At 43.3% G+C, this 25208-nt stretch overlaps 1 protein-coding gene across 1 annotated transcript; it reads right to left on the reverse strand.

The window, feature by feature from the left end:
• Nucleotides 1–882: 882 nt before the first annotated feature.
• Nucleotides 883–19764, reverse strand: LOC123021482 (CD302 antigen-like). The gene is made up of 6 exons (XM_044426215.1): nucleotides 19521–19764; nucleotides 13198–13308; nucleotides 9910–10032; nucleotides 8437–8610; nucleotides 6976–7002; nucleotides 883–1330 (listed from the first exon to the last, which is right to left on the reverse strand). The coding sequence occupies exons 1-6, from the start codon at nucleotides 19762–19764 to the stop codon at nucleotides 1137–1139; spliced, it is 873 nt and encodes a 290-aa protein (XP_044282150.1). The 3' UTR covers nucleotides 883–1136.
• Between the last annotated feature and the right edge of the window lie 5444 nt (nucleotides 19765–25208).

Here is a 25208-nt window from a genome sequence, read left to right on the forward strand (position 1 = left end):
ATGAAACACGTGCAGCTTCTTAGGAGGGCATGTGACTGCCTTGAACTTGGCATCAGGATTATGATGGAACTGATAGAAAAACCAAAGGTTTGAAGCAGATAGTTCCAGCTGAACAACTGAACTTCTAGTGTGACTTATAATGGTGGTTGCCAGTTTGTGCTTTTATAGTTTGTCAAACTCTGGGCCAATTTAGGTGATATGTTAACTGACTTTAAAAACCATTCAGTACAGTGGCTTTTAAGGCAGAAATACATAGATGCAGAAGGCTTTCTCCAGCCAGGGTGGATCACTAAGGATTTCTGTACATAGTTGCCTTCTCATTTAGGGTGATTTGTAAACAATGACCATTCTCTAGCTGAAATTAAAGTCCCTTAGGACCTGTCTGCCCAGCCATAGGAAAAGGCAGAGTCCCTACTGCACTTTGGGAAAAGCCTTCCAAGGACACAGCAAGGACTTTGTTTTTGGATGTCAGCACAGTCTTTTGCCACCCTTGCAGCCTGCATGGTTCATCCTGTGTCAGCTACAGTCTTGCACATGCAAGAGAGGCATATGCTGGGAGCACATTCCAGGGGCTCTCTTCCAGGGAGAAGAGTGAAGCGCCACCTTTGCTGGATGAATCCAGGGAGTGCTTCTGCTGCTGCTCCTCACAAGAAAGGGACAAACATTTAGATGGCCATGTTTTTGAAGATGAGGGGAAGCATAGAGGCAATCTTAGCTTCTGCTCTCCTCTCACACTTATTAGATGCCCGTAAGTTTGTGACTGAAGTGCTATAGGCAGCCACATAGGATTGTGCCGTCAAAAGTTCCACAATTCAGCTGGAGAGATTAAGCAGCTGAGTATTTGATTTTGGCTAGCACATATCTCCTTTTTTTTTTTTTTTAACTAAAAACTACACCTTCCCCGATGAGTATTTGAGAACGTTTGCATGATAGAAGTGCAATTTGTGAAAAAGTACGATATCTGCACAGAGAGAAAATCATATATCGGTAAGAGCAATTACATCAACAATTTAAGATTTCTAATTAACAGTTTCATGTGGAATAGCAGTGTCATGGTTTATTACTCTATTATTTATTAGAGTAATTAATAATTACCATTATTACTCTCAAGATAATTATACATTTATAAATAAAATCTAGGCAGTATATTCATTTCCCTCCTCTATAAGCATTGTTTCATCATTATATGGACTTTGATTGGTAGACCTGTGTATTGTATCTCTTGCTCCAGAAGAAACTCTCCTTTGGTAAAGAAACCAGAGAATTGCTGCAGCTACTGAAACAATTACTGTCGAAGTTATAACTAAGGCAGTTGTCCATGCTGTTTCACCTGAAATAACACCATGAATCCATGAAAAACACATAGTCCATATCGATACAGATGTCCATCTGCTGTTGCACTAATTTAGCACTTCTAATGTTAGCAGTTATTGGATCTTTACTTAGGCAACTTACTTTATGACCTTTTCTATAATATTTCAGTTCTAAAGCCTGCTACAGAAGACCAGCATGCAGTACTGTATCAATGTTCATAAACAGCTGAACATTCTTAAACTGTTTCATCTCACACAATGTGGGAAGTTGAGGGGGATGGAGAACTGTAAGGTCTGCAAATGTTATGACAGGTTATTCATGAGCCAAACATGATTACTTCTGTTTCATCATATTTTGACTTATGCATTACCAGGTCCAATACATGCTAGCCAAAAACTTGTTTTGTATAAAGCAGCAGAGAACCAATACCAAATCAGGGTGGTAGCTGGGTCAGCAAAAAAGCTGACAATAGAAAATGCTAGGAAAATGCTGTACTATATTTACCACTATCTTGTAGCAACAAAGTTGATTGGACCTGAAAGCACAGAATCTTTGATACACACAAAGCACAACAAATAGAGCTTTGGCTGTTGGGTGGTATGGAAATTAAATTATTTATTTATGAGATTTATATCCCACTTTGTTTCTTACGACAGCAACCCTGTGAAATAGGTTGGCCTGAGAGGCTGTGACTGGCCCAAAGTCATCCAGTTGGCTCCATGGCTGTGTGGGGGCTGGAACCCAGATTACTCAGTCTCTTAACCACTACACCACACTGGCTCTAAGCAGAGACTGTTAACATACCACTTGCATATCTAAACAGAGAACATGGGATCCTATCGAGATTTAGTCAAACCTAGAGTAGTGCCATTGAAATCATTGGTACTAAGTACCTCACCAAATTAATTCATATTGACTTCACTGAGTCTACTTTGGATATGGCTGCATCTGGAGGCAAACCATTCTAAGTGTGGATGCTGCAGTTTTCAGTTTCAGTTAGAACAGCTGTTCTTCATCATGGCCTCTGTGCTTCACACATATGGGTGCTGCACCTGCGCAGTGCCTATGGCTGGAAAGATTCAAAGCTTAACGGTTTTGGCGGGAACTCTGCATCCCCCCCACGGTATAAAAGAGCAGAGTGCCCCCCATTTCCTCAGTCTTCTTGTGACCACTGTTTGCTGTGCCTCGAGCCTTTTGTCTCACAGTTTGTACATGTTTATCCAGTTGCTATTATCTCTCTTAAACGTTACGATTCCAAGTTTTTCCCTCCCTGTTAGAAGTTTCTTCTCAATTTCCCCCTTTTCTCTGTTAAAAAAAGAACAAAAAACAAAACAATATTGTTCCTCTTTTCTCTTTACTTTGCTATCTTCTCTTTCTTCCTTGATGGTGCAGTGTGTGGCTTTTCGCAAGTGCTCTCAGTGCGGGTCCAAAATGTCACCTACTGATCTGCACGATCTGTGCCTTCTCTGTCTTGGAGAAGGGCACAGGACCGATAAATGTGGCCATTGTCAGGCTTTTAAGCAGGCGAGGAAAAATCGGGAGAATCGCCTACGCAAACTTTTGTGGGACCAAGCCCTGCTTCAATCAGACCAACTGGCAGGCAAATCTGCCCCTCCGTCCTCCTCTTCCACCATGCTTCTGCCCCGCCCATCGGCTGATGGTGCCCCTTTGCCAGAGGGTCAAAACTCCTCTGCATCTCCACAGAAGGAGAAGAGGAAGCATAGTGGATTGGACAAGTCCTCAGGCCGTAAGAAGCCTAAGACGGATAAGTCGGCCCGCAAGCCTAAAAAACTCGACCATTCCAGGTACCGTGACTTGGGTTCGTCTGCCCCATCGATCCCAATGGCTGCTTCAGTACCGACACCGACCAGACACTGCCTGGGTCTCCAAGATGGGTTGCACCTTCTGTCCAGTCTTCCCCTGAGCAACGGGACATTCCCTTGCTGGGATCAATCTCCGACGAAAAGATTCGGGACTCTCCTCCAATGGCTCGTTCACCTACCCCCCAACCATCACTCAAGCCTTCCCCGAGGGCTGCTCCTCAGCAGGTGTGATATCAGCAACGCGCCTCCATGCACCCCTCGGAAGAATGGGTGCAACCACCCCATAGGCCGTCTCATCGTGAGACATGGGATGATTATCCACCCTACGGTTACTACCCACCGGTGTGTGATCGTACCCTCTCTCCGGTACCGAGAGACGCCCCTTTGATTTTGAGGGCGGCTCAGTCCAGGCGTCCCTCTTTGCCTATCGACTCTTCTTCTAGCCTCCCGCCTCACTATGATTTGGACTCGGAGGACTCCGAAGTGGCGCCTACTTCACCAGACGCGGTGATCTCTACACAGGGTCCCAGCTCACTGGAGGAACCCTTTGGAGAACTGATGGTGAGGCTTACAAGGTCACTTGAGATCGAGGCCCAGCACCGCTTCAATCCCAATACCGACAAGTTCTACCACATTGTCAAGGGCGAACAGTCTGACCACCCTTCAAAATATCCTTCCGTTGCTTAGGAGAGAGGATTGGTTCGCTTCTCTGGATTTGAAAGATGCCTATTTTCACATTACCATTCACCTGTCCCACAGGCGTCTTCTCTGATTCACTGTCGGTTCTGAGTTCAACGTCCTTCCGTTTGGACTGGCTACTGCCCCCCGGGTTTTTACGAAATGTATGGCTCCGGTGTGTGCGCATCTTCGGCTCCAAGGCATTCAAGTGTACCCCTACCTGGATGACTGGCTGATCTTCTCCCCATCTAAGGAAGGTCTTCGGCCATCATTTCAGACTATTTGTATCCTCTTGGACAATTTGGGTCTATGCATTAATCATGAGAAATCGTGCCTTATTCCTTCACAGATCATCGACTTCATTGGAGCTCGTCTCGATTCCACGCTGATGAGAGCCTTTCTTCCACAAAGTCGACAAGACAATCTGTGCTCATCGATCTGTCGAATCCACATGGACAGAGCTGTTCCAGTACTCTCAGTGCAGAAACTTCTCGGTCACATGGCCTCTACAGTCTCCACAGTTTCCCACACCAAACAACGGATGAGACCACTCCAGTTGTGGTTCAACTGAATGTTTCAACCCCAACGAGACTCAACCCCTCACTGTCTCCTCCGCCTTCCAACCTCCGTCCTCCAGTCTCTATGCGGCACAATTTGTCCGGAGGCGACCCATTTCGTCTGCCTCACCTGACCTTGACTTTGTTTACCAATGCCTCCCTTACCGGGTGGGGAGCCCTATGTGCCAGTCTCCGTACACAGGGCACCTGGGACCATCAGGAGACCACCAGACACATCAATTACCTCAAACTCCTGGTGGTCTTCAAAGCCCTTTGATCATTCGAGGACACTTTCCGGCAGCACGTTGTGCAAATTGCCTCCGACAACATTGTCGCTGTATTCTATATAAACAAACAAGGTGGGACAAAGTCGGCCCCCGTGGCCCGCCTGGCAATGCAGCTGTGGGACTGGTGCATCTCCAGGGAGATCACCCTCCTCGCTGTTCACCTGGCTGGTACCGACAACGAGGAGGCCGACGCCTTCAATGGGCAGATGTCGACCCACGAATGGGAACTGGATTGTCTGACCTGCCATCGCCTCTTCCGGACTTGGGGTTCTCTGCACATAGACCTGTTTGCCACTCACACGAACAAGGTGTGCAAGATGTTCTGCTTTCATGCCGGCATCAGTCCGGGATCGACAGGGGATGTACTCATGATCCCTTGGTCCAACATGTTCTTTTATGCGTTTCCCCCAATCCCACTCATAATGAGGGTCCTAGCCAAGATTGTCTATGATGGTGCCACGGGGATCCTGATCACCCCCTGGTGGCCCTGTCAACCGTGGTTCCCTACTCTTCTCCGTCTATCTGGCAGCACCTTTCTCCGCCTGCCTCTCATACTTCATCTAATAACTCAACAGTACAGAGCTGTTCGTCACCCAGATCTTCCCTCACTCAGCCTGACAGCCTGGCACATTCGATGAACCATGGGGTCCCTTTGGTACCAGCGGATTTGGGGACTCCTACACTTGTCCAACACCGTCCCGAGACAGCCTCTTCTTCCCCGATACCGATAGACTTCTCATCGAATCCAAGTGCTCTCCATCCCGATACTCAATTCATTCTCCAGTCTGCCCTAAGACCTGCAACTCACCGATCTTATGTGGCTAAATGGAAGAGCTTCACATCCTTTGCTGAATGCAACAGTTTTACCACTTCTTCAGCCTCTGTTGAAAATATCCTTCAATTTCTCTTATCATTCCATCAATCGGGACTTCAGCCATTGTCTATTAAAGTTTATATAGCTGCAATTTCCCACTACTGCGGACAGGTGCGGGGTTCTTCGGTTTTTTCTCATACCCTCATACGTCGATTCCTCAAGGGTTTACAGAACCTCCAACCACCACTTCGCCCAGCTATCCCTACTTGGAGCCTCTCGGTTGTTCTTCAGGCACTCACCTGTACTCCTTTCGAGCCCCTGGCAACTACTGACTTACGCCTCCTATCTTGGAAGACTGCCTTTCTCGTTGCAGTCACGTCTGACCGAAGGGCTAGTGAACTCTGTGCACTTTAGATAGATCCTCCTTACCTTAACTTCCATAAGGAGAAAGTCATTCTCTGTACTGATCCGACATTCTTACCCAAGGTTCTGTCTCCTTTTCACATTAACCAGGACATCGTCTTACCAGCCTTTTTTCCTACGCCTGCTACACAAATAGAACGGTCATTACATTCTCTCGACATTCGTTGCTGCCTTGCCTTTTACAGGTCTCGCACGGAGTCCTTCCGTAAATCTAACCGCCTCTTTGTTAAATACTCAGACTATGATAAGGGCTCCCCTGTTGGTTCACAGAGACTTTCAAAGTGGATTGTACAGACCATCGAGCTAGCGTGTCAGCTCGCCAAGCTTGACATACCTGTCATGCCCAGAGGGCATTTTATGAGGGTGGAAGCTGCTTCCTCTGCCTTTGCCGCTGGCATTCTGATCCAGGACATTTGCAAGGCTGCCACTTGGACGATTCCTTGCACCTTTGCCAGGCATTACTGTCTTGATGTGCATGCCAGACACAATTGCTCCTTTGGCTGGACAATCCTTTCTTCTGTTCTTCAATGATGACACCGCCTGCCTCCAGGTCTAGTAAGCTTGCTAATCACCCATATGTGTGATGCACAGAGGCCACGACAAAGAAAGGCAGGTTGCTCACCTGTAACTGTCGTTCTTCGAGTGGCCATCTGTGCATTCACACAACGCACCCGCCGGCCCTACTCGGTGTCGGTGAATGGGCTTATATGGTACCATTTCTCTTTGATAACGGTTTCATTGGTAATTTTTTCTCTCCGGTTCAGCAGTTCCCTGCAATATCTCTTGCTCCCACGAGGGGGCAAACAATCGGTCTTCAGTAGACTGAGGAAATGGCCGGCACTCTGCTCTTTTATACCGGGGGGATGAGGAGTTCCCGCCAAAACCGTTAAGCTTTGAATCTTTCCCGCCATAGGCACTGCGCAGGCACAGCACTCATGTGTGTGAATGCACAGATGGCCACTCGAAGAATGACAGTTACAGGTGAGCAACCTGCCTTTCTCAGTTAGGAAAAAGCAGTATCTAATCACAGTTTGACTACTGGACAACATGAAAAAAGAAGAGAGAGAGACTCTACTCACCCAGTAAATATTTCCTTTGATTAAAAACTACAAGCATACATGTAAAAGAAAATAAAAAGGCACTGATGAGTACTATTTTTTAAAGAAGAGTACATTCTTCAGATTATCATGCAGCTGGATTCAGGTTTGCATTCACATTCTAGGACTAATAGGTACACATTATAACATGCAGCTTGGACTGTGTTGGCCTGTTTATGATCTGGACAATGAATTGTATTTTGCAATTTATTTTTCTGTATACTTTCTAGCAGTACAGATAATATCCCATATTAGCTTTTGCTGCAATGAATTATAAATTGATAATACACCAAATTCTACAAATCCTTATTTTGAATAGTGTACTCTTGAGTGTCTGAAGAACACACCTTTTCAGGCAAGAAACTTTCCCATTCACCTTAGTTTGAAAAGCAGTTATGCACACACAAAACAGATATGATGCTACCCTTGCATTGAAGTATACACTAATGATTTGCATTAAGTAAATACAGAGCACCTGTCTGTATAAGTCTTTGAAAACCAATAAAACCTGCATTCATATGGGGTGTTACAGTGTGCACTGTATCCTTTATCATATTGGAATTATTAATCCAATTAAATTGTTTGGGATGAAAGCCAGTGGCTTTCCAAAAGAGTCTTTCATGCCTGTCTTCATGGTATCTACAGTGCTGGAAGTCATGTGCTCTCTAAGAACTTCTCTCGAAAAGCTTGAAATATGTAGGTGCTTTTATGGATTGCCCAATCCTGCAAGCCTTCATACTCTTTGACATGAAGGGAATATACTGCAGTTCTTTCCCATGGGGGCTGGGAGGGGAAGGGATCCCACTTGAAAGTTCATAGGAAGGCCTGGTGCCTCAGCAAATGGAATCCACCCCCTGCAAAAAAAATCCCACGGTCTTGGGATGTACTCCTATGGACTGTAGGATGGCTCGCTAAATAAATAAAAAATGGATGTGAATACATACTCTAGCTGAACAACTGCAAGTAGGACATGCATCTTTCACTTTTAGCATATTTAGAAGAAAGAATTAGTTGGATCCAGAGTTTCCATTCCAGTGATGGAGTGTCCCAAGTGGAGTGCTGCTTGGGATGCTGCTGCTAGCAGAAAAGCAGGGGAGGCGTTCTACGCTGGTTCCCTCTCTATCTGCAGCCTCCATTTCCACCTACCGCACTTTTCTTGGAGATCTAGACCAACCCCCCAACAAATTTTCAGGAAACTGCAGGGGGAAGGGGAGAATTGTTCCTCCTCCCCAATTACTTCCCAATTCCAGCCACTCAGTGGAAGGTTCCACCAAAGAATCTTCCACTGAGGGGATCCTTTTATGTTTTCCCTGGTTCTGACCCATTGTGTCTATCATAGTACTAACTCCTTCCAAGACATATCCTCAACTCCTTATAAAATCTAGCCATGTATTGTGTGAGACAGAAACCTTTTTCAGGGTGTCAGTAAAGTAACATACATACCAGTAGCTTCACACAGAATTTCAGTCAGCGGTAGCTGCTCACAGCTTGTCTTCTTCCATCCCCCTGAGCTAGTGTGCATAGTGGCGCAAGTGTTGAGGAGCTCTGTGTTGCTTTCCTCCTCCATCCAGTTTGTAAAACTAACTTCTGAATCATCGAACCATCTGAAATCATCATCTGCAATGAAGTAAAGTGGAAAAAAGGTAAGAATTTTTTGTTTTTCTGAAGGACAGATGAATTAAAAAAAAACTGCTTGGGATGCTATACATCCCCTGTCCTCAACATTGCAAAGAAGCTTCTGGCACCTTAAATAGAAATTGTCAGGGGTAGGCAACATACAGCCTGTGCTCTACATGTGACCCCATTATCCTGGCTGGAGTGAAATAAATCTGGAAGACAACAGAGAACTGCATGGGTCAGAACTGCTTGTTTGCAAGTTAAATGTGACTGTTTCAGTGATCTGTACTTGCTGTGGACACCTGCAAAGGTCAGTGTTTCCAAACAAGCTAAATTTAATCCTTGTAGTTCTGTGGAGTAGCTTGCCACTTTTTTAATTGCCAGGGTGGGGGGATTTTTCCAGAAACAGTCCACAGATCTCTCACAGTTGCTCATCCCATTCTACAAAATATGCCCCAATGAGCACAGAGGCACCTACTGTTTGAGTACATGCTTAAGCTTGTATTAATGTGGCTTTAGTGTGCTATAATTTTTTGTCGACTCAAGTCTTTATCAAAAGCATTGTGTGTTCTCGGTTGGATAACACCTCAGTTACAGACCCATGCACTGGCTAATAGATAATAAGATCTTGATACGAGGGAGGCAAACTGACTACAAGAACAATATGCACCCGAAGTGACTGTCCTGGGCATCATCACCAAATGGCTGCTATGGGAGCATAGCAAAGGGCAAGAGACCTGTCCTGAATCTAAGGCTGAAGTTGGGTCTGAAGTCCAACAAACAAAAACCCTCAGTTTTCAGCACCAACACAAGGCTATTTCACAACAGTCGCAGTGACCAGAAGGAAAAGATTAAAACAGTGGGAGGGACAGGGTGCCTTGGTGGGCCTCAGGAAAGGAAAGCAGGGGACACTGGTGCCTGTAGGCACCAAACTGCCTCTCCACATCTGAGTCTTTCCAGCTATTGGGCTGCCATTCCATTTCACTTTCCTTCCCAGTTAGTTCCATGCCTGGGACTATGTAGCATCCTTTGTATTTCCTTTGTTTGATGACACTGCAATTCTCAGGGATGACTTTCGGTAAACCGCACTGGCACCTGTTCCCAAGCTCTGGGCAAGAATAAGTCCTTACAGAAAAAGAGCCTACCTTGGTCTTTTCTTACATTTGGGGATATTGAAAGTAGTTATTTTGATGTGAGTTTTTCCTTGAAGACACTAGAGGAGCCCTAATGGAGGTAAGTTCCCCAACAAAAAATAGGGCTATGTCAGATCAGTTCACCATCAAGCCTTGCGTCACTCACCATCTGTGTCAAAAAACATGCCCAACGATATATATTCAGGTCCATGCCAATGGGAACAGAAACTGTTTTTGATGAAAGTATTCTCCTCTTTGTTATTTATGCTGATAATATCTGCTCCTGATGCTGCATTTGAAAAACACGCAAATCAAAGTCAAATCTCAGTTTTAAAACGAGAACTCAAACAGACCTCAGACTATGCCTTTAATCAGGAATGACCAGAATCCAACATAGCCACTGCAATCCCACTGATTGCCTTACACTAATGGGATCCACTGGTTGTGCAACAGGGAATTAGGAACTCTGAAAACAAGTGGAAACGTATGTTTCTGCACTGGATCAGGTCAGTGGGACATCCTGCTATGAGTTACTGAAATGATTTACACCATTCCAGAATTAAGTGTTTTAGATCATTTTGGGTTGCTTTAACAACTGCTTAGCTGCTCATTGTGCTTAAGATGGTACCCTCTGGCAGTCAGGCAAAACTGGACACTGCCCTCTGTTTAAGTACTGTCTCACAAAGTTGTGTTCCTTCTCATCTGTCTTTTATAAAAGCATAATACGTCACAGTTTTGTACCATTCAGTCCTGTAAGCATCAGTGGGAAGTGCAAGCACAATTTAACAGCTGTCAAGTTAATCTTTGACAGCTGATTCTTAACTAATTTTCTTGGAAGTATATCCCACTAGAACTACCAGATACTGGGGGATTTTAAGAGCTGACTTCTAAACAGACCTCACTGATGCAGTACAACAACCCATGAGAGATACTTTGGTATAGCCCCATGACAGCTTGTTTTTCAAGTAAGTCACCATGAAAACCCATGGACTATTCTAGGTGTCATTTTACTCAAGGTGGTTGTCATGTCAGATGACCAGTTCCTCCATGGGTGAAGTCCAACAGCAAGGGAGTTGTGCGACAAGAGTGACAAAACCCCCTTGCTGTCTTTAAAAGTGCTCTAGTGGTGTTGTGCAGTGGCTGGCACCGGTTTACTGCCCTCCCCACACCATGTTGGGGAGCTGTTCTGGCTCACTACAACTCTCTTCCACCTTTTTACTCCCACTGCATCCAGATTAGTTTTTACAGATCAAGAAGTGGTGTGACAACCCAAATAAGCTCAAACAAGTGTATGTTGGGTACTCTGTAGGTTGTTCCTGCAGTTTATTGCCAAGGTTGATTGGTGTGGCATGCAAACCTGCCCAAGAGTTGGGTAACCACACTGGGCTAGGTCAGTGGTTTTTTAGTCCATGTTCCTGGGTATCTCTGGCACAGTTAAAGCTTCTTAAGGGATTGCTTTAAACCACCACGTATGTATGAAGAGAAGTTTGCTTGAAAGATAGTTTGCCTGCCCAGTAGTCATCTCTCTTTCTCTGCAGTCTGCAGGAGTGTGTTGGTTCTCTTGCAGCATGTGGGGTGCTAAGACACAGCAGCTAAGGCACACATTCAAATATGCTGGAGTCATCTGCAACAGACTGCAACTCTTCTGTGGCGGACAAGTCCATGTGGAAAGCATTCTTCAAAGTAAAATGTTTTAGAAACACTTGAGCTGACAATGACACTGCAATTGCTCTCCTCTCACCCGCAACTGGATATGCCAGAGGGCACAGTGAAAGGCTTGTTGAAATTCTGTTACCTTGAAAGATCTGCCAACAGCCTGCTAGATTGTTATGAACACAAGACTGGCTGGACTGAATCGGAATGGAATGTGGGATGGAAGGGGAAAAGGTTCCATCTTAGCCTTTGCCTCTGACTGCAAAATGCTTAAATCATCTCTGCTAATCTGTATCACACTTTCTGCCAGTTTTCCTCAATCTTGGGTCTTTCAGAAGTTTTGAACCCATTTTGATAGGCCCCAGGCAGCATTCCCACATATGCTAGGAATAGTCATTCAAAATATCTGAAAGCACCAGGTTCAGGGATGCTGGTCTAAGATCTATAATTACCCTCATATTTGGCCAAATCCCAAAATGATTTGGGCTGATTCAGAAACATTCAGGAAATGTTCAAATAACAGAGAGCCCTCCCCCACTGCTGTAAGACCTGAACTCTCCTGAAGATTGATTAGCACATAGAAAGGACACTGCTGTAGACAATATGCCTGCAAAATTGATACATTTGTCCCCAAGCTCTCCAAATAAGGGAGACAGAGCTAAGCACAAGAGCTCTAGCTTCCAATGATAATAAATGGTTTCACCAGAGCTTTCCACTCAGTGTTTTGGGGAAGGGATGCTGAAGTCATCTATCATAGGGCTGTTCCTGTGCTCAGTACTCTTTGCTCGTTCTCTTTCCCAGGAGCAGGAACATGAGAGGAGTTTTGGAGGACCTGTAACAGTAGATGCTTCCCTGGAAAATGCTGGATGTTCAGGACCTTCAGCCTCTCTTCATCCATCACCCATTTGTCCTACCACACTTTGTGCCTTTGGTGCCAACTGACTAGAAATAAAAATGCCTTTAGAGCACAGTTTGTGCATGTCTGAACTGAAAAAGTCCTATAGTCCACTGGCTGGCTGGGGAAGACTGAAACTTGTCAAACTTGTCCAAATATGCATGGGATTATGCCCTTTCACTTTATTTTAATCATCATAATCCTTTTGACTGGTGATACCTCTGTGGTGCATTTTTCATACAAATTCTCCAAAAAATGCACACAGCCAGAAGGGAAACTGAATAACTCTCCCCCACAAAAAATGGAATAAACTCTCTTTGATAAAGACCATTACACATTTCTTAAATTTGTCAGGTTTCTTAACTAACTTCAGGGCTGCTTTTATGGAATATGCCAATTTCATGGCAATGTCCCACAAAAAAATGAATGGGAATATGTTCATCTTTGGAGGGAGAACATCAGATCAATAAAGGTTGCTCTTGCTCAACTCCCTGAACCTCTCTGTCTGAAATGTGGCAGAAGAGGACTGAGAGGGTTAGAGAAATATAATCCAGTTCTGGCAAGAAATTGAAAAAGGTACTGGAAATTCAATTTTAAAAGAACTCAAACTTTAAAGAAAACTATCAGAAAAATACTGGATCTATTTGTCTGAAATGTGGCATGCACCATCCCTTCACAAAGGGATAATGTGCTGACAATACTGCCAAAAAGAAAAGGAATTACAGCCACTGAGCTGTTCTCCAAATCAGGATCTGAACTGAATGTTGACACTGGTGCAAATCCCTATGATTATCAGAGTTTTCAAAGGTACAAATAAACTGCAAATGCTAAATGCACTTTTCCCCACATATCATAAGTGAATAAAAAATGGGCAGGTTGTGACCCGAGAGAGATCAGCTGCATTACCATTGCCTCTGCAGTATTCCCTGGCATCTTCAATGCTGCGTGTCTCCAATGGTCCTGGAAGCAAAGCATAGCAGCTCCTTTCGAATAAAATCCAAGCCAAAGAAGGACATGCTATGCCAGGAAGAGAACAATCACCATCAGTGCTACTGTGCACTCATTTCTATAGACAGTTCTGTTTATATAGCCACCCCAAATGCTAATATCCCAGGCCATTTGCCAAGTAACATAAAACAAAGTGCAGTTGGTACCTCAGGCATGTATTTTAAGACAGTAGCAATCAACATGCATAACCCTGCAAAAGTTGACCATCAAGACCCATTCAAAATCAACAGGACCAGAGATTAAACTTGAAGATGTGTGTTTTCTATGTCTAAGAGCAAAACTAGATCTTCAATCACATTCTTCTGCAATGGTGCAGATAGGGCAGGGAGAGATATTAAATGAAAAAAATGCCACTACAAAAAACATTAAGCAGCCTTTTGCCAGCACCATAGTCTCGATCCATATGAGTTCTCTTGAAGCTTTTATTTTTAAAATTGATAGTGCAATCATGGATCTTCACTGCAATATTTAAGTAGTGCTCTTTACTTTAGCCAAGGTGGCCTCTAGATAATGCCCAAACTGTATTACACTGCAGTTACATGGGTATATGTTTTTCCTTCCGCAAACACACCTATATCTGGATGCCAATGGGATTTCATCTCCCACAAGTGTCTGCAGCATTTGGGAGCCAAATGCTAGCTAACTCATTGTTTTAATGCATCCTCCCCCAACCCAGGTCTTTCCTTGACCACTGAGTCGCTGTGGATGGCAGCTGTAGTCCAGAACATCTGGAGGGACCCAGCTTGGGGAAAGCTTGTTTAATACAAGCTTGGATCTTTATATGATTCTATCTTGTGTGCTTCCCAGTTTCCACTGGTGCTCGCTAACCTGAAGAATAGTCTGGTTTGCATTATCTGCTGATGGCCTTGCAAGCAGTTGTTGATCCAAGGGGCTCTCTTGAAAAGGCACATTGCAATCTAGTTTCTTTATATTGTTCCTTTTTTTTCCTGTTAACTTTCTAGAAGAGAAACAAATGGATCCCCCTAGCAATTTTCACTCTAACTAAAGCAATTTCTGTTAAATTCAATCACACTTGTAAATTACACTTAGTTTTAATAGGTTAAGAACAGTCTTCTGTATACAATAAAGTCTTCTATGTAAATAGTTCATCATAGTTCTAGCATTTTGGACCTCAGCTGCTCTAGCAAAAGGTCACTTTTCATTACTAAAACTGTTATAATATCCTTAAATCTCTGAATTGGCTTCTTATTGATTCTTATGTCAACTTCAAACTCTTTATCTTAACATCAAAAAATTAAGTTATACATTTAAAATGTGCTAGTGGACAAGTGATTTTTCTCCCTTTACTCAAAAGTAAAGCTGTACTATTAGGCCGGGTGAGACACTGTACCTTAGGCAACAGATTTTGCAGTACTGTTAGAGGGCAGCAAATGGCCAATATTTCATATACATTTTTACCATAGGGGCATAACTACTGGATTTTGTCTAACAATATCTTGGGGTGTTTCTGCTGAACTTTTGTCAAGTGGCGCATTTTATAGCCTATAGGCTTTTCAGACAGAGCTCCCCCTGCTGTTTGGATTTGGAGATAGCATCAGTCAGCTCAGAATCACGCCGCACCCCTGCTAACCTGGGACTGCCTTTCCAGCAAAATGGATACTGGGTGAGCATGGCTTCCGAGCACTTACTGTCTGTGCCAAGGATTCTGATCTTGGCTGAGCCATGTGTATCTTAAAATGCCTCGAGAAATAAAATTTTAAGAAGACTCACTACACCGTTTCCTTAAAAGATTCATATTAAATCACCAGTTTAGATCTTTCATCTTCCCTGTTCTCTTGATATCCGGATTACTCAGTGTGAAGACAGACATATACACTAGAAATAGAAATGGTCCCGAGCAAATATGATTTACAGAAACTAACAGCCAACAGACATGTCAGCTAGGAACAGAATAAAGCAGTCCTAATTCCTCATAACTTACAAGAACTGAAAGTGCTTTGGAAAACCAGTAACAGCTTTGCACTCTAAAGGAAATTTCAGCTTACTTTAAGAGAATTGCTTGTTCCTCTTCCAAACCACAATGAATAGTTTAGAGGAAAGTAAGCAGTAAATGTTTGTTTTTTCTTCTCCAAGATGAATACCATATGTTTTAGGAACATTGTAACAAAATAATATTCTTTAAATCAGTTCTAAGTTCACTTCTACTGTGGGAACAATAACCAATAGAAGACACTCTTCTTTATGTCAAGATACGAGTTACTTTTTCATGTTGTAAATAAGCCAGATAAGCATTTGACTATGTAGAATTAAGATTGTTTGCCTTACTGACACATTGCATCTGGAGCCTGAACGAAACAGGCCCAGTGCCACCCAGGGAGGGTGATTTCTACGCATCATCTCAGCTAAGGCAGTCTTTGGAGTTCCACACTGACTTCCAGATGAAACAGGCCATGACTAAGAGTTCTGGGAGGAAGGTTTAGTTTGCTGCTGCAAACTTCCATATTGATAGGTCACTGCTGGCTTACCAGAAACCAAATCCCATATGTGCCAGCACAACTTCACAGCTATAAGCAGAGGCCACTGGGCCATCACATCCTGCAGTTTCCACAGGCTGATGTGGGTACAAGAATAACTCCCCAAAGTCCATCAGGTCTCCATTAAAGAGTCTTATCTGGATCCGGGATATTTTGTCTATAAATGGAAGGGCTCAGCTCAAACTTGAACTTTACTTCACCCAATTTGACAGTTTCCCTCCCTCCTCCACCCAGCTCACCCCATCCAGCTAGGCTCTTCAACCTCTGTGTAGCATATCCAGGGGCTGGAGCACTTGTTATTGGGAGGAGTGTGTGCCAAAGTCTGCTTTCATCCACTTCCTCGCATACACCTAAATCTGTATCTATTCCTCCTTCTATAAATAACTGGATAAGGACGAATGCCCTACTCTGATCAAATCAGAATGAAACACTGTGGCCTGTGCATTGGGCTTGATTTCTCAGTTCTTGCCACAGCAAAGGATGCTTCCTTTGAAGGAGCTCCCATACTGCTGGCTAAAGACTGGAATGAGCCAAGGGCTTTCCAATTTTACTAAAAGACAGCTATGAGGTTTCCTTTCCATTAGGAGAGTCTCTATAGTAATAGATGCTGCTAGGTAGGTTGAGATATGATGACTTCGTCCTTGCTACTTAGCAAAAGGTATCAAAGGACAAAGGAACCCGGAGGACTACATAAAAAATAGACCCGACAGCTGTTGCCAGAGTGTTCGATCAAAGTAACTATTTCACACTTTATACACACATGCCCCCATTCAGGAGAAATCTACTGTGTGCATGGAACATGTGAATCTGTTTCTTCTGCTGCACAACCTGGGAAAGTCAGCATAAGGAACTGATCTGAGCAGTGGTGCTATTAGGGGCAGAGTCCAGGGCTTTGATTAGCAGAATGAGCAGACGGAATCATGCAAACAGGATTATACTGTCCCTTGAACATGCTCATAGGGTGAGAGATTGGGTCTTAAGGACCAAAGACTCCTACTTTAGTATGCTCATGCGTTAGCATTAGAGCTGGAAATTAGCATGGACTTTATGAAATATGTCTCAATGCTCTGTTAAGGGTTTCTTTTCAGGCCCTCTGTCTTTGCATCAACAGCAGTATACCAGTCAGGTGGGTAAAAAAAAAATCTTTCCAGAATAATGCAACTTTCTCATCTTGCTACAGAGAAAACAGGAAATTAATTTGTCCATTATCTTATTTGCTTCCTGTGATGATCAAATCCCCAAAATATGAGGTAGTGTGCTATATTTTAGCACATACGAGTTCATCTTTACAAACCGCTTGGCTTCATTCAGTTCTCAGCAGATAAACTAAAGTGAATGGAGTGAATGGGAATCATTCTGAAATAAGTTTCCAAAGAGACTGAGAAGCAGGTTTCTAAAATTTAAAAAAAAAACCCTCTTCTAATGACTTCTAATGCATTGTAAGTCATTTGATGTCTAAATATGCACCCTTCCCTTTTATATTGGTCTTTATCCCACAAAGACAGAAACCACTTTGGAATAAAATTAAAAGACTCCTATACCCTAATTGAATTCCTTATGCAAATGAAAGATGTTGCAAAAGCAGGACTGCAGCTCAACATTAAAAAAAACAAAAATCACGAGTATGGAAGAATGACACAATTTTAAAGTCAGCAGTGAAGAAATTGAAATTGTAAAAGACTTTGCTACCTTGGCTCAATTGCCAATTCAAAGGGAGACTGAAGCCAAGAAATTAGAACAACACTGAGATTTGGAAGACCAGCAATGGAAGAATTAGACAGAATTATACAGTGTTAAGGATGGTTTCACTGAAGACTAAGGCCAAGATAACCACACTGTTGTACTCCTAATCATTATGTAAGGGCATGAAAGCTGCTGGACTGTGAAGAAAGCCAACAGGAAAACAAGTCATGTGTTTGAAACACGGTGCTGGAAGAGAGCTGTGCAAATTTGCTGTACCAACTGAAAGACAAACAAGTGGGTCCTAGAGCAAATTGAGCCAGAACATTCCCCAGAAGCAAACATGATGACACTGAAGCTGTTGTACTTTGGGCACCTCGTGAAAAGGCAAGACTCACTGGAAAAGATAATAAGGCTTGGGAAAGTTGAACACACAAGAGGAGGAAGAGCAAGGCCAACTAGTAGTCCATCTCATCCCAACCCTGGGTTTACAAAAGCGGAGCAGTGCTGTGCAGAACAGGACAATTTGGAAGACATTCGTTCATAGGGTCACCATAAGTTGGTGATGACTTGATGGCATGTAACAAAAGCAGCAGCCTATACCCTTAGCAACTGAAACATTCTGTGCTCCTAGTAAAATCACACCAGCAAATCTTAGGAGGAAAAAACACACTAAGCACTGAAATTACCCATTTTTTTCCCTTTAGTTTTTGATCCCACGTCACTTCCTTTATAATTGTTGTTTTATAAGCTATTATTTTTTTCTTAATGGGAAAGGTAACAGCACTCAGGCCTGTACAACAGTTATGGTCCTCCAGTTGTTGTTGCTGAAAATAAGTCTGTACATGCTTCAAGTCACTCACCCGTCATTTCCATCTCCCATGCTTGCTTCCCCCTCCCCCCCCAAAAAACCTAGCAGTGCAATTGCACCTTTCATAGCTGCAAGAGACAGAAATTAAGCAAGCAAGCAGACCTCCTGCCCTTGCAGCTGCTTCCAGAGGAGTTGGGTGCAGTTAAAAGCCATAGCAGTTCACAGGAAAAACATATAGATGTTCAATTGCGAGTCTAAGGCCAATTGTTGTTACAATACCCATCAAGCTGTCTCTGACTTATGGCAACCCTATGAATGAAGTCCTCCAGAATATCTTCTCCTTGAGAGCCCTGCTCAGCTCTTTCACATTCAAGGCTGTGGCTTCCTTTATGGAATAGGTTCACTGCACAGTAGGGCTTCCTCTTCTTGAGCCTTCCTCATGATTAACATGTCAAATGAGTCTTGCCTTCACTTGTCATGTCCAAAACAGGACAGGCTGGGTTTCCTCAGTTTCACTTCCTGAGAAAGTTCTGGCTTGATTTGATCTAGGACCCACTGGTACAATTTCTTTCGATCCAGGGTATTCACGGGCTATTCTAAGGCCACGCTCTATGAAAATGGCTTCCATGCAGACACCTACAGGTTTGCACTGTAAGTCTGTAATCCGATACACAATTATCTGCACCTAAGTCCACTGACGCCAATGGGACTTCTAAGCAGATATGAATAGGTTTCCACTGTACTCTTGGCGGCTAAGGGCAGATTCTAAGGAATCGCTCTGGTTCAAATTAAGGCTTCAGTCCTAACAATGTCACGTGGGAATGACCCTTGCTGCAATTAACAAGCATGCTTGTGAGTAAGCATTCATTTATTTATCTATCGATCTCGAAATGGCGAGATAATGTATTTTTATCGCACCCTTTCCCCACCGTGGCCAGCACAACCCATCGCTTCCAGGGGAGGCAGGCTGGGCTGAGAGAGACGCCTGCCGAAGACGCTGCGCCCAGCTCTCGCTCTCGCTCGCCCTCCCCGGGATCGCGCCGCAGCCGCTCCGCGTGCACGGCCGCCCGCGGGCCTCCTGAGCAGCGCGGAGCGCCTCTCCCAGCAGAATGGGGGGCACTGAGTGGCCCGCGACCCCACCCCCTTCCCTGGCGCGACCAGGCCCGAGGCGGCCTTGCTTCTCGGGAGCCGCCGCGATCGGCAGCTGGGCAGAGGGCGGCGGGGCGCCGCCTTACCGTCCGCTCCGTGGCTCGGCGCTGCGGCTGCCAGCAGAAGTCCGCTCAGGAGGCAAGAGCGAGCTGCCAGCAAGGGGGCGCCCATGACCCAAGCAGCGCAGTGCGGCCGCCGCTCGCTCCCCGAATGCTGGCCCGCCAAGGCCGAATAGGCGTCACCCCGGCCTGGTGGGCGAGCCCTGGCCATTGCTCCGGCAGGCGCGAAGGGGAAGAGCGGCGGGCCCAGCAGCCGCCTCGCGGGCGGCATTCTTCCCTTGGTCAGACATGCATTACTTCGACTGCGGATCTAGCTTTCCGTTTTATTCTTGCTGCTTGGGAGTAGCTGTAGGGGCGCTGATTCAGATCAGGCTCGTGGGGTGCGAGTACTAGTGTTTTTGAAATCCGAATTAGGCGCCCTGCACTTAACCTAGAGAGAAAATTAAAGAACAGAAAAAGGCTTCTCTGCTGGACAGAGTTAATGTTTTATGTGCTTTGGCCCGCTTTCTTAGTGCAGAGAAAGATCAGGAAGCACTCCGGTGCAGGCTGACGCTATTCATTAAGCAGCCTCTTAGGGCACCACGTTTTCCTGATGGAGCTCTTGAAGTACGTAAAAATTCAACTGGCACAGCTTCTCCTGGCATGGGCTATGCTTATACACCTGGTGCCCGGCACAGCAGTTCGAAGGTACACAGGGTTTTGCCAGATGAGCTGGAATTCCTCGCTCCTTTTGTTGAAAGTTGAAATAGCAGATGATAACATTTAAGCGCTTTTAGAGGGATTACTCGGCTGTACTTCACTCAAGCACTCATTTGACTATGATGCTGGTCTGTGGAAAGACCCTATCCTGGTCTTGGGGATTTCTGTGTAACCATCCCTGTTCCTGACTTGCATTTGTGATCAGAACTGACAAGAAACACGTTCAGGGTGCTTAGGTAAAATGGATATTAGTAGTAGCTGAAATGTATTGCATGACATTGAAACGATACTACATCGAGCAAGAGTGGTCAGGGCCTAGTCTTTCAGAATACTTTTTAAATGAGAACCTGGTGAGCCACCAAACGAAGCCTGGTGCAAAATGCATGTTATCCTGAGCCCTGGAATTTATTCCGAGCAGGAGAGCTAGGGCACCAGGTATTTTAGTATGGAAATAAACTAGCAGAAGTTTTCTCAGGCCCCCAGCTCCATTCTTTTTATTTCAGTAGTGTAACGGGGAAGAGACATTTGGTTCCCATTGCTAAACACTTGGGAATTAGAAATGCTTGTAGGCTACGTTAAATCACCCAAGGGATCTCTAAGTAGATCCCAGTCTTTTACAAATTCACTGTACCTTCTTGTGCGAAGCTCTGCCCACCGCTGGCACAGAAAAGAAAGCAGTTATGCTTTTGGGAGGACAAAAGCAGGCTATATAGCTGCACTTGTACATCCCTTTGTTTCTGCTACATAAAAAAGCAAGTTCCATACCAACAGTTCCAATCCCAGGTTGCTTTTAGAAGCTGATGTAGGCCCTACCCACCACGTGGCTGCTTGAAAGCTGTTTATGTGTGTCACACGTTTTTCCCTCTTCGAAAAATCCCAAGGTGGCTTGCATAGCCATCCTTCACTTTATCATCATCATAATCCTGTGATGTAGATTAGGCTAAGAGTCAGTGTCACTCAAAGCCACCAATGAGATACTGTCTGTTGTCAGCTGGTGTGTGGCATTTACTGCCATGCATGAGATTAATGTTTTGGGACGCCACCTTGATTTTATACCACAGGTGGAATCTTTAGCTTGGTCATGGGTTGCAAATGTGTTATAAGCCAATGTCACTTGATGAATTAAATAAATAGATAAGACATGCATAATAGCTATGCGCTTGCAAATTGAAGCCCTGATTTTTTTTTTAAAATGCAGGAAGTGATAGTTTGTATCACTGCAAATATCAGTAATTTGAATATACTAAAGAAGTCTAAGTAATCTACATCATATTAGTGATTGGATTTAACTCTCATGTAAGCCTTTAAGTTTTAAAAAATGAAATATATTTTCATTATTGCAAAGTTGAGCCTTGTCTTAACATGTCTATTTACATTCAATTTTCAGTATAGTAATTACATTTCAAGTCACGCATTGAACTAAAGGTTGGGAAATGTGTGGTCCTCCAGAGCTCTTTCTTCTGTTCTTGGACTGCACCTCCCATCAACCATAGTTAATGTAAACATTGGTGAGGGTTGATGGGAACTGCAGTCCAACAATTAATACTTCTCATCCCTGGAGCTGATATTATCTGCATTAATATTTCTCATCTGTTATCTTTTACATTCTTAAATGTACAAAGACAGAGTGCGTACTGAGAATTGCTTAGCAATTAAAACATAAATTGTGTGAAGTGATCCCGAATCCATATTCCTGCTCAAAAATGAATGTAAAACATCAGAAGATTGTGCTGGATCAGAGGAAGATGCTTTGCAAAGAATATCAGTAAAAAGCTGGTATCATGGTAGTTCATTAAAAATTGGCCAGTGGTCGAATGAATCCAGTACATTGATACAAGCTCACAGAACAGGGCTGCTCCTTTCGTTAAGCGTTATATGCATGTAGGCCAGTAGAGGGTATCAGTGTTTTTCACTAATGCACCAGCAGTATATGGGCAGGACCTATTTACTATAACAGTGTATACAATCCAACCAAAGTTACTATTATTTTCCTGTAGTAAGAACTAACCCACTGAAAACAATATGACTTGAAAGTACTTGATTTTTGAAAGATTACTTCCGATTGGCATTGATTCAGTTCTGATCATATAACGAACTATTTTTCTAAACCAGTTTTACATCTAACCCATACTTTGAAATAATCCAGTAGAAGTATTAAGGAGGGTTTATGATACTTCCAAGACCTTACCTGTTAGTGTGATGGCAATTTAAAAGCTGTAACCCTATGCATCATAGAACAGAACTGCACATGATGGCAGAAGTCTTGTCATTAAACGTGGATTCCTGCCAAACACCTAGAAAGTAAGAAACTAGAGTGATTTTAGGTGGGAAAATTGGTACATAGGAGGTACTGAACCCTTCATCTACTCAACTTTTCTCTTTTCCAGTTATTAAATCCAGCTGATGTTTGATAAAAAATAAGTTCAGCTGGGTGAAAAATCCAGAGGCAGAGTGCAAGACAAAGTGGTCAGAGAAAGCAGCATTCCTCCCACTTGACCACTGTTTTCCCACATGAAATCACCAAGTCATTCCCAGATAGTTCCAGATGTTTTGCCTCAAGCTTTGTGTGAAGACATGTGCTTTGCCAATGTTGTTTTTGTCTACCCTTTGAGTAGTTACCAGCAGACAGCTAATTATATTTACAAGCACATGTAAGTAGGAATATTAGGTTGCACAATGCCTCATACTGGCTGGACTGTATTTCTTTCAGGCAAACACATAATACGGCCTGCTTCAAACCATGTTTCCTCAGAAGCCTTGCTGTTTTCACTGGCACTTACTTTTCTGTATAATCTTTCATAACAGATACTTGTCTCTGATCTACTGTGCTACTCAAGCTCATCTTGAATATGCAACTTAACATAGACAATCCCTTACTTAGGGGTTAGAGCTATGCAACCCCTTATATTGGTTTCAGAGGCCCTTTTGAAAGAGCCATCCTCTAAGGAGATGAGAAGAGGGGCCTTTTTGGTGATTGCACCCCCCTGTTGAAATAGCCCCCAGGAGCAGGTTGCCTAGCACCTTCATTACAGTCTTTCTGGCACCAGGCAAAAACGGTTTTATTATCCAGACATTTCAATAATTGACTTTTATTGCAATTATTTTAAAAGAAAAAACAAATTTTTAAAATGATTTAAATTCACCATGCTTTGATTAATACTCTCAGCTGTTACATTTGTTGTGTTTCTATTATTGCTATATTATACTGTTTTAACTGTTTTATTATCTGTTTTTATATTGTTGTGACTGTGAACCACTCAGAGTCTTGTAGGACTATTGGAGTGGTATAGAAATTAAATAAAAGGAACTAACTATAATAATACTCTGTGCATTGGTAGACAATCTGGCTCCATCCAGATGTTTAGGACTACAACTGTACAAGCAATATTTCCATGCAGCTGGAGAGAAAAGGTTTGGCTATTACCTAAAATGAGAGTCCATTCACTCTTCTAGTTGGGCCTTATGGGAGTTGTGGTCAAAAACATCTGGAGGTTATTAGGTTATTACATGACGCAGCAGACTTGCAGGTCTGGATTTGGTCAGTGCCTGGTGTCAACATAGCAGGATATAAATTAACATCACCACCACAATTCATTGAATGAGTGGTGGAAATCTTAATGTCTTAAATAGCGTCAATGCCATTTTTCCTGAGATAGTAAAAAAATAGCCTGCTTTTCAAGAGCCGATTCCAAGTTCCCACTGTGTACAAGAGCAGGTGTTTTAAATGCCTTCACTTGACCATTGATGCAGCCAGAGCCTGTATGTGATTGCTTGGAAGCCTTGCTGTGTATCTTTATCTGGATTTATGTTTGATAGATATTCACCCAATTCCCATCTTAATTTGAACCCTCAGACCCATGTGTGGTATACTTATATAACACAAGCTTATCACTGCCAAATAGCTCAGTGATTTTCAATCTGTGTTCCAGTGTTCACTAAATGCCTACTGGTTATAGGAATTAACCCCAAATCTTCTGTGTAGGAAGAAAGGAAAATGAAGAGGTTATAGATGTATTTTATTTACAGAAGTTAACAATTTAATCAGTTACAACTCTGCATTGTCATGTTGCCCCTTCAGCCTTAGAAATTCCATCCTTGTTATCTGCCTGTTTTTAAAAGAATTTAATGGCTCTGCTAATGTATTCTTAATGTGTATTAAATGGAGAGCCTTTTGTTTTAGGCAAAAAGTATAAAGCTTTTCCTCCAGTTGCTGTCATGGAGATACAATTGCATTCAAAGAGATGGCTTGCACTGTCCATTCTCGGAAGCATAAGGAATAAATATAAAATTTGCTCATAATGAATCAAATTTTAGAAGCTTTCATTTCTAGTTAAATAAAGCATCCTGTTATAAAAGAAATGGGTTTAATTCCTGAAATGGCTGGATGTTTCATGATCTGATGCTACTGTTATGGTTCAGTTCAAAAGCAATCAAGTATTAACCATCTTCTCAGCATCTGCCGCCATTAACTGATTTTAAATTGGGGAGGATTTACACTGTAGCCCTATGCCTGCTTATATGGGAGGAAATCCAGTTGTGCTTACTTCCTCTGTACTAATGTGTAGATAACTTATAAATTAAGAAAGCTATGATCCAATAGGATTGTGTAGAGAGTTTTTTTTTCTCTTTTTCAGATGGGGTCACCCCAAAAAGTTAAATGGTGGAGTGTTTAGGACGTTTTCATATCCGATTTAGGAGATCCCCCTCAGTAAGGCCCCATATTCCAGTATTATGTTTTAAAGAGGTATGATAGGCTCTTTAAAACATAATACTTTAATACTGTGGGGAGAAGGCAGCAGGAAGGTTTGATTCTTGCAGTCTAACTGCATGCAGATATATCTGGATGCAACCCAATGGGGTTAACAAGTGCACTAGACTTTGCATTACATTAGATTGTGTGGTGTAGCACATTACCCATGCCTAGAATATTTAAAATACTTACAATTATGTTTATAGTATTTGTTTCAAGTTTGAACATACTCAGAGAAAGTTGCGTTTACTCCTGTAATTCCAAGG

The sequence above is a fragment of the Varanus komodoensis genome, unplaced genomic scaffold (genome assembly GCF_004798865.1).
Source record: "Varanus komodoensis strain SLA01 unplaced genomic scaffold, ASM479886v1 scaffold166, whole genome shotgun sequence".
NCBI classification, from domain to species: domain Eukaryota; kingdom Metazoa; phylum Chordata; class Lepidosauria; order Squamata; family Varanidae; genus Varanus; species Varanus komodoensis.